This window comes from Lithobates pipiens, unplaced genomic scaffold (genome assembly GCF_037356315.1).
Source record: "Lithobates pipiens isolate NorthernLeopardFrog02 unplaced genomic scaffold, aLitPip1_a1.2 Scaffold_13, whole genome shotgun sequence".
Lineage (NCBI taxonomy): Eukaryota > Metazoa > Chordata > Amphibia > Anura > Ranidae > Lithobates > Lithobates pipiens.
In genome coordinates this window covers 381,577,406-381,594,804 of record NW_027507718.1, presented here as the reverse complement: position 1 = coordinate 381,594,804, position 17,399 = coordinate 381,577,406, and the positions used below count along the sequence as shown (strand labels likewise).

Here is a 17,399-nt window from a genome sequence, read left to right as displayed (position 1 = left end):
GTTTTAGCACTAGAAATAGCACCTGTAAAGCGCTTGAAACCCACCTCCCATTCATTTCAGTGTGACTTTTCACACTGGGGCGGTGCGCTTGCTGGACATTAGGAAAAGTCCTGCAAGCAGCATCTTTGGGGTGGTTTGGGACAGCGCTCCCCTAACTCCCTGCCCATTGCAAAGAATGGGCAGCACTTCTACAGCGCCTGAAAAATTATTCAGAAGCTTCGCAACATGGGGCATTTTTAACCCCTTCTTTGGGGTTAAAAGTGCCCAGCTAGCAGATGAAATGGGGTGCAAAAACAGCGGTAAAATGAGTGGTGCTTTACCGCTAATGGACAGCACTTTCAGTGTGAAAGCAGCCTAATTGCCAATCCTGGAAGTCTGTTCCAAGCAACAACTACTGTTTCTGTAAAATAATATTTTCTATGGTTACTTCATACTTTCCTCCTGCTAGTTTGAGGTCATGCCCCCTTATTCTTGAGCAGCGTTTCATATTGGAAAAACTGCCCTCCTGAACTTAATTCACACCCTGTATGTAAAGGTTTAAATCATGTTTCCCCCTGGGGCTGTACAGAGCACATTTCTCTATTCTCTCCTGTTATTCCTCCGACCTTGCATCATTTTTGTTGCTGATCTCTGATCCTGCTCATCAATATTTATTTGTAATCGAGGGCTCCAGAACTGGATAGGTCATTCTAAATGAGGTCCACCCTCATTTGGACACACTGTTCATTTATTGCAATAATCTAAAACTAGCACCACCAATTCTCTGTAGTAGTAACCCCAATAATGTACTGTATTTGAGGATACTTTTATACCAAGTGGATCATTTTATATTTAGAAAAACAAACACTCGTTTATTTATTGGACTTCTAAAAAAAAAAAAAAAAAAAAAAAAAAAAAAACCCTTAAACTGGAAATTCAATGCAATAGCAGGCAGCTTCATGCACCTAAAAGGTAATACCAACTTCTTTTTATGGCGCCTCAGAATCTCAAATCTGGTTCACTTTTTTTGAAAATACTGACTTCAGCTAAAAGATCAAAGGCCTGGCCGCTCACCTTGCCTCCGAAACCTCATTACTGCTTAAAGAAGCTGCCAATCATGGGCCAATAAGAGGATGCAGGGAGGAGAGCAGATAGAATGGGACAATTCTCCGACCTTCTAGTTGAAGTTAATATTTGCATAATAGAAGCTGAAAATAAACTGACATTACCTGCAGGCACTTAGATGTACTTCCTATAGCATGTGGAGTAAATGGTAGTTTAGTGCAGGTGCACTGTCAATATAGGTTGCAAGGTTTAACTTGCTTATAGTCACCTTTAAAGCAGTACTACCTAAAACGTAAAGCTGCATATTGTTTTTTTCTTGCATCAAATATGTACAGAAAAGACATCTGTACAGATATGGAAATGTATACGGTTTTAGCATGAAGTCACATAAGGAGACAACACGTTCTATAAATTATAAAAGTCCTATAAACATATAAATTGAAAGTATATGAGCCTACAAAGGACATGTCGACTACACACTGTATAGTGTAAGTGACCAACTTGAAAGCAGTTTGTGTTTGGCTATTCCAAGCAACCAAAGGTCATTCTGATTGGGTAATCACCTGCCATCGCTTTCTGCACTGTTATAGGGAGGCTGCACAACATAAGGGTTTAAAATGCAAATGTAAAGATGTCCTATATTCTTTAATAAAATGTTGTATGATCCAGGTATGAAAGAGTTACATTTTATTTCCTTGCTTCCACTTCTTTAGCATCTTATTAAATATTTTGTTATCGCCAAGCCTGACACAACAGCCATTTGCATTGTCAATTAAATATTAATGCTGCACCGCATTAAAGCATTGTAAGTATTTTGTTATGCTTTGCACTTAGCATAAAATAGGGTTCAATTTCAGTAAGTACAAAATATTTCTATATACAAACATACAGTATTAAATTACAGTAAATGATAGCTAGAGATAGGGAAAAGCGATTATATTTTAATAGTTAATGTGAATGGCTCAGTCGTTAGGAACTATGCAGAAAGTTGGTAAATACACAGAATTAGCTGGTGCTTGGCAGTTTGGTACTTTATGAAACAATAGAACAGGCTTTTTCTCGATCTATTAATAAACAGAATTAAAAAATCATTGGGTAGTCATGTATCACTAGAAATACAAAGAGAAGGGTAAGTGTTTATAATGTCCGCAAAGTCCCCACTTAGTAAAGTTTAAGTAACTTGCAAAGTTTTCAATAAATATATATTAAAGCATAGTTAGTCTACAAGCAACTGTAATACACTTACAGAATGCAACAGGAGCAAGTTAAAAAACAAAAAGTACATTTACCTCAGTCTTGAAACAATCTATACACATATGGGTTCTATATTTAAATCACCTACATGTGTACAAACAGACTTTTGTTAAGAGTTGCTGTGTTATATAATATATATAGCTTAGATGCACATAATAATTCGATTATTGGAGGGGATGATAAGGGACTATATCCAAGAATTTACTAAGGAAAAAATATCTGAAGTAGACATCAGCATGCGTTTACGAAAGGTTGTTCTTGCCAGACCAATCTGTTAACATTCTATGAGGAAGTGAGCTGCCATCTAGACAGGGGAAGGCCCGTGGATTTAGTCAACCTTGATTTTGCAAAGGCATTGGATACAGTCCTCCGTAAGCACTTAATCTACAAGCTGAGGTCTACAGGCGTGGACCATAAGGTTTGTTCTTGGGTTGAAAACTGGTTACAGGGGCGTGATAAATAATATGTACTCCAGATTGGTCTGGAGTTGTAAGTGGGGTTCTGTCTTGGGACCAATTCTATTCAATTTATTTATAAATGATAGAGAGAACAGGATACATGCCTCAATCTCAGTTTTTGTGGATGACACAAAAATAAGCAGGCAATAACTTCACATCAAGATATCGAAGTTTTACAGGAAGACCTGAACAAAATAATGGAGTGGCAACTACCTGGCAAATGAGGTTTAATGTGGAGAATGTAAATCAATGCACTTGGGGGCAAAAAACATGAATGCAAACTAATCACTAGGGGGAGAACTGAGGGGGGGGATCATGGATGGAGAAGGATCTGGGGGTCCTAGTAGATGACAGACTGAGCAATAACATGCAATGTCAAGCTACAGCTACCAAAGCAAGCAGAATATTAGCATGCATTAAAAAAAGGGATATACTCCTGTTGCCTTATGAGTTTATGTGAAATCTTCATTAATATCTGTAAAATATTGTAATTAGAAATAGATCTCATTTGGCCGGCATCTAGGAATGTCAGGTAACATGCCTCCCCCCCCAGGGGCTTGATAAGAGCAGACAATGCGGGGCCGAGATTTGTATACACCATATGGAGAGCCACTCCCATTGTTCTACACCTACTCACGTCAAAGGACCCCATGCTGGGGTAGACAATGAGGAGAGTCCAACCATAAACCTTGCTTAAGTTCCTGGGGAAATCCAATTAAGTCTTCTCTTTAAGACTAGTCACAAGGATTTGCATGAAAGGGGGCCGACTTATGTAGTGAGCCCTCCAATCATGATCCAAGCTAAAGCAGCCAATGGGGAATCAGCATGAAGGCATATTACCCAAAGCCAAGGTGAGGGACGGCCCTTTTTCGGAAACCAGTGGTCAAGGGTGGAACTCTGTAAGGATGGGTAATTATGGTTGAGGTGATGCTTGTAACTAAATATGCTTGTATGCTTGTGACTAAATACACTGTCTTAGAGAATATACTTTGTATTCCTGCATGTAAATATTATATTACAACCTAGTATTTTCTTCCTTGAGGTAAGATCATAGATAGATTTGTGTGTTAGCTAGACTTTCAACTACTTTTAATAAATGGTGTTATGGTAAACCTTTCTTATCCTGGTCATTAGAATTCTCTTTTAAACCCATATCATATCTTCTGATTATTAAATCAGAAATATAGATTTTAAAGGTTAACAGTGGCGACCACGAAGTTGATTACAGGACTGAAAGTATTTAATATAATACCAAGATTTGTGTAATGCAGATTAAAGTTATTGGGGGAATTTAAACTGAGTCAGTTTGTCCTATAGTTTGAAGGCCACAGCAAATCTATCTAGGGAAAAATACAGGTAAATGTTTTGTTGTATCAGTGGGTATTGGATTAACTCTAAAAAGGAGGGAGGATACACCACATATTTTGTGTTGCTTAATATCCCGTAATTATAATTGAAAAAGTTCTTTGGATGTACCTTTACATACCGGTCCATGTGAGGGGGAGGAAGTAACTTAGCGGGAAAAGTTTTGGTTATTATTTTTTTTTTTTTTTTTTATTTATTGTATTCCTTGGTGCTCATCGAGGTTCATTGCTCTCTAACAATTGTTTGAGTGTGCTGCATGGGGAGCACATGGGTTTCATTGGAAAGACGCCAATTGGAGTGCGGTCTTGGTTTTGTTGAAAAGGTTCAACAGATTTTTATTTATTTCTTTTTTTTAAATGGTCTGTCCACTAAAGGCATAATATTTGTGTATAAGGACAGTGAAACTAGCTACAAGTGAGTAGTTTGTTTATTTTAGCTGTGGAATTTTACAAGCAGTAATATTCTAATGCTTTTCAGTTACAGTACAGAACTGTGGAAGTCTTGTTGCTGAATGCTGAAGCTAATATCTGAGAAAGATTATTAGTATAGGGTAAAATAAGATGCATCTAGCATACTGTATTATACCTTGAAATTTTGTTTTAAGGATGAAACCTTACCACAAATTGGGTAATCCGAGTTTGTGGTAGATTCATTTTTTTTTTTTTTTTTTTTTTTTCTCTTATTTTAAACTGAATTGGGTTTAACTTTGGTGTAAACACGGCTGTGTGTACCTTTCTATTGTAAACTGAAAGCGTTATTCACCCTAGTTGATACCTGTGGGCTTAGTATTGTTCCTATTGTTCCCCGGGTCTATTGTTCTGCGGGCGTAGGCTCAGATAAGGAAAAAACTACAAACTATTGTGAGTAGATTTGGGGTGTCTCCAGTAATCTAACAGGATTGTTGTAGTGAGAGCTGAAAATATATATATATATATATATTTTTATTTTTTTTATTTTTTATCTATCCTCTCCACTTTACTGCATTTTCTGAATTTTATTCAATGGGAGTTTCTGTTTGTTTTCCCTACTTCTTTACGGTAATATCAAAGTGATTGTATAGTACAGGGCAACAGTTAACTTAATTTAGCTTACAAATTGTGCATTGTATAGCTTGATAATGTCTGCCATGTCTTGTCTAGGAAATTTTGTAGCAACTTATACTTTTAAACACAAGAGCAATAAATTTGCCTGTGATGCTAAGTTAAAAGCATCTCCTTGGACTTATGTCCAGGAGTTATTTGAGGAACAAGCTAAAACAAACAACAAGAAAAAGCTCAAAGGTCTAGCCTTGGCAGGCATGTATGCAGCTGGCATGGCTATGAATGCTAAAATACAGCAATTTGAAGCTACAATCTACAATAACAATATTACAATGTCACAGTTGCTACAAACAATTTCTATCCTTAAAGGACAGGCAGCTATGGCCAGCAGATGCGAACATGGTAATACTATGGCACCTACTTGTGCCTATGAAATTGGGGACATTAAAGAATATGAAAAGTATAAGGGAAAGGAGGATATCAATCCTAATTCGACTTTTCCTGTGGCGATGGGAGAAATCGCAGAGCCACAAGAAAATCGAGAATGCACCATGGTCACATACCCACCAGACAATGGGGACCAGATATCCACAAATGAGAAGCAAGATAAGTTCCCCAACATTGGCAAAATTAAAAATAATGAACTCATTATTTCACACGCAACCAATGTGCAACAGAGGGGGGAGCTCTCAGATGTGAGATGGCATAGTGATCAGGTTAAGGCATCTCCCAGCCCAGGGCAGTGGGGGCAATCTACACATAACATAGATTGTAATGCAACCATTTTTAGTATTCCTACAGACAACAGAAAACTAGCTCCGCCTAGAGTAGGCGTTAATTTCAACAACTCATTGAAAGGTGAGAGTTCTTTTGTAAGTACCCCTAGATCTATTAGGAAGACAGGAAAAGCAGTTCATCAGGTTTTAGCCATTGAAAATTCTCAGCCCAAAACCACACCAGTTGTTAAGAGACGCTTTAATACTTTACAAAAGATAAAGTGCTATACCTGTGGGTTATTAGGCCACATTTCTCAATTTTGTGTGTCTTCTGGTGAAATGATATTTAAACAGAAGCAATATACAACAAGGAGGCGGGACATAGAAGTGTACTCACCACGCTGGGGGGAAGGGACCAGGAGTAATAAATATGAAAATACAAAATCATACATCCCTTCCTCAACTATTAAGGCTGAGAATGAGACCTTACAGCAGGAGATTAGGCAAATTAAACAGGAAAGGGATGAATTTGTGAAAGAATTCCAATCTTTTAAAAGAAACGTCATTGACTCCCTGAATTTGAGAAATGGAGGGAGTAACTCGTCCACCGCAAACCAAAACAGTACACTAAAAGCGGAGATGAAATACAACATATAAATTCGTTTTAGAGGTCTATGGCATTTTAGTTTCATTAGATCAAAGTGGGAATGGCATTGTCCATTTACCAATGTACACATAAGAATGATGTATTTTTAATTTTTTGTTTTGCTTTAAATAGGTTAAATAAATAAAAAAGGGGGAAAGATTAATAACTGTCTTCTACAAAGTAATCTGTTTTCAGGCTTAAGTGAATTCAGGAAAGTATATGTCCATACAAATTGGCTGTACATATGCGTAAATACACGCCTAACAAAGGTATGGTATAACAGTCCATTGTTTTTGTTTTTGTTTTTTCTCTCTTCCTCTCACTTTCCTTTGTATTCTCCCAGAGGCCAGAAACGCCTAACAATTCATTTGCAAAAACCAAAGTGCTATCCAGGATGTATGGGATGCAATCGAAATGAATGTGTATGTGTGAGTGATGGAAGGCATGGGTATGAACTGTCCATGTGTAAACAAAGATTTTATTTTATTTTTTTTTTCTCTTAGGGGGTGTACTCAACATTGCTTTATGGCCATAAATAAGTGTGATCACACTAATGCGCATGCGTTGTACTGTTTATGATTATTTTATAATTTTTTTTTTTCATTGGAAATGAGCTCAATACTGGTACCAGTTTAAAGTTATAATTTTTTTTTTACAAGTTCAAATGTACTTGCGAATAAATAACCTATGCACAAATATTAAATCTCAATCCTTATAACTATGAGGAACTGTAGGGATGTTGTGTATAACTTTGTTTTCTCCTTTCCTGTGGTTTAGAGTGAAGGTTCTTTCACTCTGACACTCGGAAACTACCACGATACATTACTTTGCACCTTGTGGCATCTTATGGATTCAGTAGGTCTTGTGTTTTGTTTTGTTTTTCCTTCCAAATTAACTCATGTGATGCTAATATGTGTGAAGGTTATAGATCTACATGTTGTCGTTTAGAATTTAAGTATTTACAAACCCTCCCAGTTTTTCCATAATTTTGGTCTGTCCGAGTATAGATATGGGGGTGGGTCCTGGACATTATTGACTGTACTTAAGGTTAATGGACCCATTACCTTGGCTGGAAGCCTGTTCCAAGCATCCACTACTATTGTAGACCATTATGAACCTCTCAGAGAGGTACATTGAGGTGTTATTAATGATTTTTAAGTTTTGTATTTTAGGGTAATTGCCCAAACAAGGATGGATGATCGGACGCAGACGGGCAAAGTATTGTGAAACACAGATGAGGACCTTAAAACAATTTTATGTTGGTTTTAAGGAGAAGCCTTGAATGGAATTAATTACAGTCAGGCCTTACTAAATTCTAACTTCTTTAGGGCGGTCTGTTTCAATAAACAGAGGTCCTGCTCTCTCTAATACAAATTTTTGTGGCCTGCTTGACTTGCAAATTGTTTTGCACTAAGAGTCAATTAATATGTTAATCACCACCGAGAGAGGGTGTTGCGCAATGTTTGAAAGCAGATTCAAATCATTTTGTTTAACACAATTACAGATTCAAGGCTCTTTAACAAATTAAAGGTTGAGGCAGCATTCAATCTGAATATTTTTTTTTTTCTTTATTGTTTTTTTTCTCCTTCAACTTTTTCTCTTAAAGAAAACTATTTTTTTTTTTTTCTTTACTTCCTATATCACCTTATTTTAATTTTTTTTGGTGATTCTTCAGTTTGGCTTGCCTATGGTGAAAAAAAAAAAAAAAAGAGGGGAGTATGGGGAACATTATATGGAGAACATTTAAAGCAATTACAAATGTTGATATAGAATATTAAAAGTTTCCCTTTAGCATTTTGGGGATGGGGCGAGTATCCAACAGTTTTTGTTTTTCTCTTATGACATTGGATAATTGTTTTATATAATTTTAGGTCATTGTAGCTATTATCATGACAATAGTAACATAAGGCTTTAGCAACAGCCATGTGACTATTTTCTGTGTATATGTGACATACAATCCTCTCTACAGTTCTAATGTTGGGCAGTCATCAGATGTGGTCATTGATATATATTTTTCTTTTTCATTTCTTTCTTTTTGTGCCATAATAAGTTCAAAGAGCATTGCGTCAATATCATATAGATATACTGGGACTGGTGAGACTCATAGTGATTGGCAAATAGCAGGGAGTATAGTACATTTGTACTTAAGAGTATTTTATTTAGATTTTTCCAGAAGCCACTAGTGACTGGTGACATCACACCTATCTGTATTCTGAAATCCAGTCATGTTTGTCTGCGTAGGCGACACTGCCTAATCTGCAATGAGAACTCTTAAAGTGATGACCTCTTCCGTAGCCTGCTAAAGGCAGGGCTCGTGCAGTAGCTACACATGGTAGCCAAGGACGGTGCCCAAGGTTTGGGACCAGCACTGAACATAGCTTCAGTAACAGGAGTTAGTGGTGAGTTGCGATGGCAACAAGAACCCCCTGCACACTTGAAGGGTCATACACAGACACACAGTGGCATACCGCAGAAGGCAGAACAGAGTTACTTGCAGGCATATGACCATGGAGGAAGAAAGATGGGGGATGGAAATCAGACACCTGGCTGAAGGGCGTACTTAAATTGTTACACATGTCACTGAGAGAGGGGTCTCATCAGTATGTCGCAGTATATCTATGGTAATTCTAATAAAAGGTCCTAACTGCTCAGACTTACCAGGCAAGCATTAATTTGAATGCATGTGTCTCAAATGTACTTGTGGTTTTCTTTCTATACCTCTGTCCACATTTAACAAAGTATAATCTTAGCCGGGAAAACTGATCCAAAGGCCATTACTGTATGCGGTATCCAACGGGAATCACCATGGAAGGCTGTCCCAGAAGCAAGGGCAACATGACCAGATTGACATTATTGACTTTCGCACTATCATTATTGGACGGTTGAGAACAAGGATCCTCATGTTTTTTTTTTATCCCTCTTGTTTTTTTTATTGTGTTTTGTACCCTATGATTTTTATTATGGACTTATTACATTCAGAACAAGTGAGGACTACCGATACTAGGATCCAGAAATGTGAACTGTAGAGATGGAGAGTTTAAACGTTTTTTTTTTCTTCTCAAAGAGTTTTATTTCATTTCAGAGGGCAAAGCCAAACTTTCCAAATATTAAAGAAGATTGCACCTAAATCATTATTCTATGTGTGGCCGAGTCTCATATTCTCAACTGGCCACAAGGGGCCATCTGTTGCCTTATGAGTTTATGTGAAATCTTCATTAATATCTGTAAAATATTGTAATTAGAAATAGATCTCATTTGGCCGGCATCTAGGAATGTCAGGTAACATGCCTCCCCCCCCAGGGGCTTGATAAGAGCAGACAATGCGGGGCCGAGATTTGTATACACCATATGGAGAGCCACTCCCATTGTTCTACACCTACTCACGTCAAAGGACCCCATGCTGGGGTAGACAATGAGGAGAGTCCAACCATAAACCTTGCTTAAGTTCCTGGGGAAATCCAATTAAGTCTTCTCTTTAAGACTAGTCACAAGGATTTGCATGAAAGGGGGCCGACTTATGTAGTGAGCCCTCCAATCATGATCCAAGCTAAAGCAGCCAATGGGGAATCAGCATGAAGGCATATTACCCAAAGCCAAGGTGAGGGACGGCCCTTTTTCGGAAACCAGTGGTCAAGGGTGGAACTCTGTAAGGATGGGTAATTATGGTTGAGGTGATGCTTGTAACTAAATATGCTTGTATGCTTGTGACTAAATACACTGTCTTAGAGAATATACTTTGTATTCCTGCATGTAAATATTATATTACAACCTAGTATTTTCTTCCTTGAGGTAAGATCATAGATAGATTTGTGTGTTAGCTAGACTTTCAACTACTTTTAATAAATGGTGTTATGGTAAACCTTTCTTATCCTGGTCATTAGAATTCTCTTTTAAACCCATATCATATCTTCTGATTATTAAATCAGAAATATAGATTTTAAAGGTTAACACTCCAGAGAAAGAGCAATAATCCTACCACTTTATAAAACATTGGTTAGATCACATCTGGAGTATTCTGTCCAGTTCTGGTCACCAGTCCTCAGAAGGGAAGTTACTTTTGCATTTGTGCATGAGTACAAGGAAAACATATTCTTTTACTATTTATTTTATTTATATGTTTTTGCACTGTTTCTATTTTTTTTTGCTATCACAAGGGATGAGCAACATTTCTTGTGATAGCTGGGCAATGACTGGTACTCTTAATTGAGAGATCTGGGGTCTATTAAATTGCAGATCTCCCCTTTGCCCTCAAAACCATCCAATCAAGCTGAGAATGGTCCGCTCAGATCCTTTACAAGCCAGTAATGGCTTGTAAACAACAAAAAGATACTGGAAGTGGCAAAATCCTTGTTTTGTTATAAAGGATGGGTGGTTACAGATCTACCTGCCTTTCCTCTGTACTCAGCTGGACAGGTTGCAACAGTCCCAGCTCCCAAGTCGTGCCAGTTTCTGCACTCTGCAGAAGTGATTGGGCAGCAGTAGAGCCGCTTGGATCACTTCTACATGAAAGCCCATCACCGGCTCCGTATGTTGATACCAGAATCATGGCTTGTCACCAGAACAGGAATAGAGGGGAAATCTTCCAATGGAGACATGAGTTCTGGTGACCCTGGTAACAACCAGAGATTCCCTCACTTGGATGGATTTTCACTCACTGCCTGTTTTGTCTTTGGGACAGCAAGTGAAAAAAACAAACACAAAAAAAAAACCTGACCCTTCCTCTAGTTAAAATATAAATAATTAAAAAAAAAAAAAAAAAAAAGGTTTGTCTTTAGTTCTACTTTTTGTGAAGATTGTATTTTTGCCTGTGAACTCACTGGGAAAAAAATTTCCCCCAACACCTTTCTCTGTGATGCCTGAACAAGAAAAAAAGGGCTCTTTCACACCTGCATTGAAAATAGGCGGTTGGACTGTATTTTGAACACTTCTCTGAATCCTTTAAAGGCACACAGAATTGCTACAATGGGAAGCAGATTGAGATGATCACACTGCAGCCTTCACGTTTCTGAGAGGCAATTAAAAAAAAAAAAATAAATGCTGCAGCCAGAGTTTAGCAAGTGTTGGCGCTTTGCAACTGCCTCTATTCACTGCTATTAAAACACACCACAAGCGCACCTTAAACACACTGTAAAAGTGCCTATGGCATTTACAGTGCCTTTACAGTGTGATGGCAAAGCATCAAAAGTGATAGTTTTGCATTTTAGCCTTGAAAAAAAATAAAAAAACACAGGAGATATTTAAGAAGTGTTGCCTGACGCAACATGAACACATCCTATATGCTCATTAAAGCTACAGCTTTGTTAATGTGCTTTTAGGCTGCTTTAAAATTTAACACAAGTGTGAAAGAGCCCAAAAAGGAGCGGCTGTAACTAAGACTGGCCATAAACCTATAGATTATCTGCAGATTTTCTATGGGCAGATGGAAAAAGTGGAACAGATTCCTCCATCTCTGCTGAACTGTGTGGATGGAGGAATCTCCCACTTTTTCCATCTGACCATAGAAAATCTGCAGATAATCTACGGGTGTATGGCCAGTCTTAGACAGGAAGGCATGGACAGCAATTAAAACATTGTCAGAGGTTCTAATGCTTCCTCCTTCTAGTGAAAATGTGTCTTGCCAAAACCAAAAAGGAAAATTGAAATTCTGAGATGCTGATGCGCATATGAACAATTAAAAACAAAGTGTTTGTTTTTTTGATTTTTTTTTTGTTTTATCACAGATAGTACAAATTAATTTTTTTCACTCCTGGGTGGACAGAATGTCACCATCACTTGGACTATATTTGGCACTTAAAGTAGTTCTAAGGGCTGAAGATTATTTACCTTCATGCATGAAGGTAAAAAACCTGTGTGCAGCAGCTTCCCAGCACCCCAATCCTTACCTGAGCCCCACACTGATCCAGCGATGATCAAATTAGCCTCAGCTGTCCCAGGACTCTCCCTCCTCATTGGCTGAGACAGCAGCAGGAGCCCATTGGCTTCCACAGCTGTCAGGGAACCCCCCCGGCTCTCTGTGTCTTATGCTCAGGAGCAAGAATGCAGTGGTGCTCCCAGGGCAAGTGGCTTTCTCTGGGGTCACTGCTCAAGGGGGAGGAGCCATAAGCGCCGGCGTGGGACTTGAAAAGAATAGAAATGGAGCTGCTCTGTGCAAAACCGATGCACAGAGCAGGTAAGTATAACATGTTGTTTTCTTTAAAAAAAAAAATCTTTAATACCACTTTAATGATCTATTTATATATTTGATATGTAATCTTTTTGATGTAGCGTGGCATTGTTTTTGCACTAGAATGATTAACTAAGGTCTATTATTTTATTACCAAAGTCATGAACTTGTGTTTGAGGTCAGGACATATGTCTCTTCAGTTAGAATTAAAACTACAGATTGGTAAAATCACTTCTAAAGCAGGTCACAAAAAAAGCAGTTCCAGTAAACCAAAATTAAGAAAAAAAGTGGTATATTTATTGTATAAACCGTGTGCTGCAACAGTGTGCGCCGTCAAGAAGACAAAGTAAAAAAATAACATAAAACCCCTGTTGAGATAGACCTGTTTATCGTGCTGATTTAATACATGTTTTCTATTGTGCAGAGAGGACATAATCTTACCAAAAAAAGCTGACCTTTGCCTAAAATGGTGTTCTCTGAAAAAATAAGCTTTATTGTTTGAGTAGAGGAGCAACCAGTAATGGTTAAAGATGGCTTCAAGCTGTTTCATGAAGACAGCTCTGGAGAAAAATAGTTTAGCTTTTGTCTCAGCAGTCTTATTCCACAGAAACAATCCTTCATCAAAATTCATTAAAAAAAATAAATGGTATATATGAAGGATTGCCATCATAAGGAGAGTATACGTATAGGGTAAATCTTGTCATCTATACACACTTCACAGTAATAAAGATGGTGTTGATTTTCTTTGGGGGAGGGTGGGCAGCATTGCTTTTCTAGAGAAACATTTATTCTTACAAAAGAACTCTGCTAAAACAAACACTGGTGTGAACAAAAATTAGATGAGGTTAATGTGATTGGATGACATACTTCAGTACTTTGGAGGTACACGCCTGACCATGCCACTGCAAAAGCTACATGTCCAAAAGTCCATCCAGGGCATTCATTAACAATTTGAAATTACTTATTCAAGTGTAAAACACCCACTAAAACTTTCCAAGTGCTTTCTATCAACAATTTAGTAAAATTTGCGAAATTCACTTGCTAGAACAGCTAAATACGTGACTAAAATATGCAATTTCACAGTTGATAAATTTGCTATTGCTTACAATACATTTTTTGTGACTTGAACAACAAGTTAATGGGCAATTGGATATTGTTACTGTATTGTGAATGCAAAATAGTAAATGCTAACAAACAGCTGTTACTTGATATTAAACCCCGATTTTACGTAATCTTATATACATTCAATCTGATTGTCAGACAACACTACTAAAGCTGCTCTATAAAGTATAGATTCACTTTTGTTGAAGAAACTGCCCCCCCATATCTCCAAGTTCCCCTCACCTCTTGCAAGCACAAAGTACATAATTCACATTGCCAGGTAGTGCTTGTAGATTCACTTTTGTTGGTATAAGTGGATGTTGGTAAAGGAAAAGGAGCACACAAGGATAACCTAAAAACAGTTTAATTTGTAAAATAGGACCCCAAAATACGGTTGCAAGGTTTCCAGAAGATGATTTGTGGTTGAAGCATAAAACGATAAATGTAGCTCCTTTAAATAGCTTTTATTTAATAAGAGGCCTAAAAACAGTCCTGCACAGCATCATGCCAAAGTGAGCTACATATAAGTTTACACTACTTCCAATGACATGGGTGTTTGGCTGGAACCCAGAACTGATAGCAGTATCCTTCCCCTTCGCGGACACTGATCTGGAGCCTACTAGAATCTACCATCCTTATTGGGAGCTTAAAGACCCTGTTGTGAAAGTGGTAGATCTGCTGCCAAATGATATTTACAGTACATGGGGGAAGACAATGTAAGCTTATATGTAGCCTGCATTGGCATGATGTTGTGCAGGGCTATTAATTTTTTAAAAGTATTTTATTAAATAAATGCTATTTAACGATTTATATTTATCTTTTTTCTTTCCACCACAAACCATCTTCTGTATTTTGGGGCCAACTTCCATATATTTGCAGCCATATTTTGGGGTTGCATTTTACACATTAAATGGTTTTTAGGATATCTTTGTGCGCTCCTTTACTGACGATTCTATATATGGTTTTTACTTTACCCTGGTTCAGGTGGTATTTGGAGCAGCCAGAAAAATACCCATGCCCCTAGCTGTTCGACAAATAGGACTATCCTTTCCAACACTACTAGCAGCTTGTGTGCCACACTCTATTTGGGCTATTTCCAGAGCTTCTGTATCATATGCTACCATCCAAACCCTTAACTTTGCCTATGTTCTTGGTCCTCCATGATAGTAATGACTCAACTTAGCACATTTTTGGGAATTGAGAAAACCAGACCCATGGCCTGTGAGCACTGGAGAACCTGGAAGGTGTGTGCCACAATTTCACCAACAAAAGCTAACTTATGCAATAAAGCCTATAACTAGAGTTCTGGCAATATTACTTGCTCTTTATGTTCAGTGTGTATGGACATGTACACCAACAAGATCATTTAATATGCCAAACAGCAATGTGCTGTGGCCCAAAGTATCCAAAGACAAACCATTTTTCCCAAACCCGATTACAGTAACCTAAAATATGATTGGTTGTAATGGAGTTTTGCTTTTGTACACTATTTGCCTTCTGCACTGCTTTCCTGGCCCATGTTTATTTATTGCGTTGCCTACAAAGATGTTCAGGTTGAACATTTACATATCTATAAAAATAACACTGTAAAACTATGATTCCACTGAACTGTATTGGATTTTTCTGCAGAATACTATTTCAAAACAAAGACTTTTTTTAAACTTTCCAATCCTTACAGAACTATTAACAAACAATAATAAAATAGGCCTTTAGATAAGAATCGCTCTGAATTAGGGCTGAATTAAAACACTCTCTCTCTGTAGCTACAGCAGCCGAGATGCAATAAATGGTAGACTCCGTCCTTGTTAATTAACTCCAAATTAAATATTAACTTGATTTTTTAAAATAACACCAATCCAAGCGTATAAATCATTTTGTCTTTTTAGACAAAGATTAAAAAGAGCAATGCCACCTATATTAGCTGACAAATCTGACAAGATGTTCTGCTAAGCTTATTCTAATAATCATTAAAAATGAAGAATGGTGAAAATGTAATTACTTACCTATGAAATAGGAAAGAAGTATTGCCAGTAGTACAGAGACCCCTACGGCACAGAGTGCGGTACATTTCCAACTACAGTACTTTGAGGACTTTTTGAACTTAAAAGCACTTCTTGATAAGGTGTTTCGAGGGAGCGGTCTTGTGGGTGGAGTATAGACAGTGCCAGATGCCATTGTGTATCCGGGTGTAGCAGTGCTGAACAGTGGGGTTGTCCCTGTTCCTGTTTTGAATAGAAAATGCCTGTAAAGAAAAAACAAAAATCATTATTATTCTGAAGTTACCCTAGACAGTTCCTTCATGTTAATATTTTGCATATTCAATGAACCAATTACAGGGCACTTTGGGCTAAGATCATGACATTTTGTTATATTTACGAGATAAAGCCATACAGAAAAAGAGCTACAGCAAGTACTGTATAATCTGTAACCAAACCAACAAACAATCAGCTAGGCGGAAACCATTTCTATATAATCGATTATTGACCTTCAACTCATAGTGCATGTTAAATTAGGCTCCTGAAAAGAAACATTGAAAATTAAAATTCACCACAAGGGAACCATCTTTTTTAGCTCAGTGAGAAGGCCATCTCTGGGCAGAACGTACTGTGAAAGCCTTTGCCTAGGGGCTCTCCAGTTCAATCTCCGGACAGAATAATGACAGCTATAATGACTATAGACATGTAGAGGGATGTCACTGTTTGAAGCCTTTCCTTGTCTCTAGAACTTTCAATGATGATGAAAGAAAGCCCAATCATGCTCTATGAACACAATAAGAAAGCAATAAGTCACTCACATCAGATCGCATCACTGCCCATATCTAATATTACCCCAGTATGGACTTGATCATAGAGGTGATCAAGCCCATACTTAGTAACATGTTAGAGAGGGGCAGTCCCAGACAGGGCTTCATTGTGCCACCCCCTTGCTTAGCTATAATGTCTATGCCAGCTATTCAGCTTTGTGTGGTACCCCCTAGATATGGTACTGCTCACTAAACTGAATTGCTAAATAGACTAGACTAAATAGACTAGACTAAATAGAAAGTAAAAAATATTGTTTTTTTTTTTTTCAAAATTGTTGCTCTTTTTGCGTTTATAGCGCCAAAAAAAACGAAGAGGTGCTCATATACCACCAAAAGAAAGCTCTATTTGTAGGGGAAAACGGACATCAATTTTGTTTGGGTAAAACACTGCAAGACCACGCAATTGTCCGTTAAAGTAAAAGTTCTGTATCGCAAAAAATGGCATGGTCATTAAGGGGGTAAATCCTTTCCAGGGCTGAAGTGGTTCAAGCAATTCTGCAATCTACATCCACACCGAATATGGGCACATTTCATTCTGAACCAATGAATGAAGCCTCTCAAAATATCCCATAGCACAGTGTGATTATTTCTTAATTTAATAAAATAGCTTCATCTTACTATTATGCAAAAAGTATGTTCCATTAACAGTACATGTTACAAAATGTGCAACGTTTCTTGTAAGCCATTGTAGGCTCTGGACAAGAATACAATATCACAATTTTATACTCATTACTGTTAGTTAGCATATATCAGTGTGCTAAAAAGTAACATTGTTATATCTCTCATTCTGCTCCTTCCGCTCTACAACC

The 17,399-nt window shown here is 37.6% G+C and overlaps 1 protein-coding gene across 16 annotated transcripts in view; it reads right to left on the bottom strand.

Annotated features, from left to right (window-relative positions):
• Positions 1–17,399, bottom strand: part of TENM3 (teneurin transmembrane protein 3) — a 1,601,892-nt gene that overhangs the window by 309,045 nt on the left and 1,275,448 nt on the right. For all 16 annotated transcript variants that reach the window (XM_077477263.1, XM_077477264.1, XM_077477253.1 and 13 more), the window contains one exon: positions 15,791–16,029. In XM_077477263.1, coding sequence (XP_077333389.1) covers positions 15,791–16,029 — 239 coding nt within the window. The remainder of the gene's footprint in view (positions 1–15,790; positions 16,030–17,399) is intronic.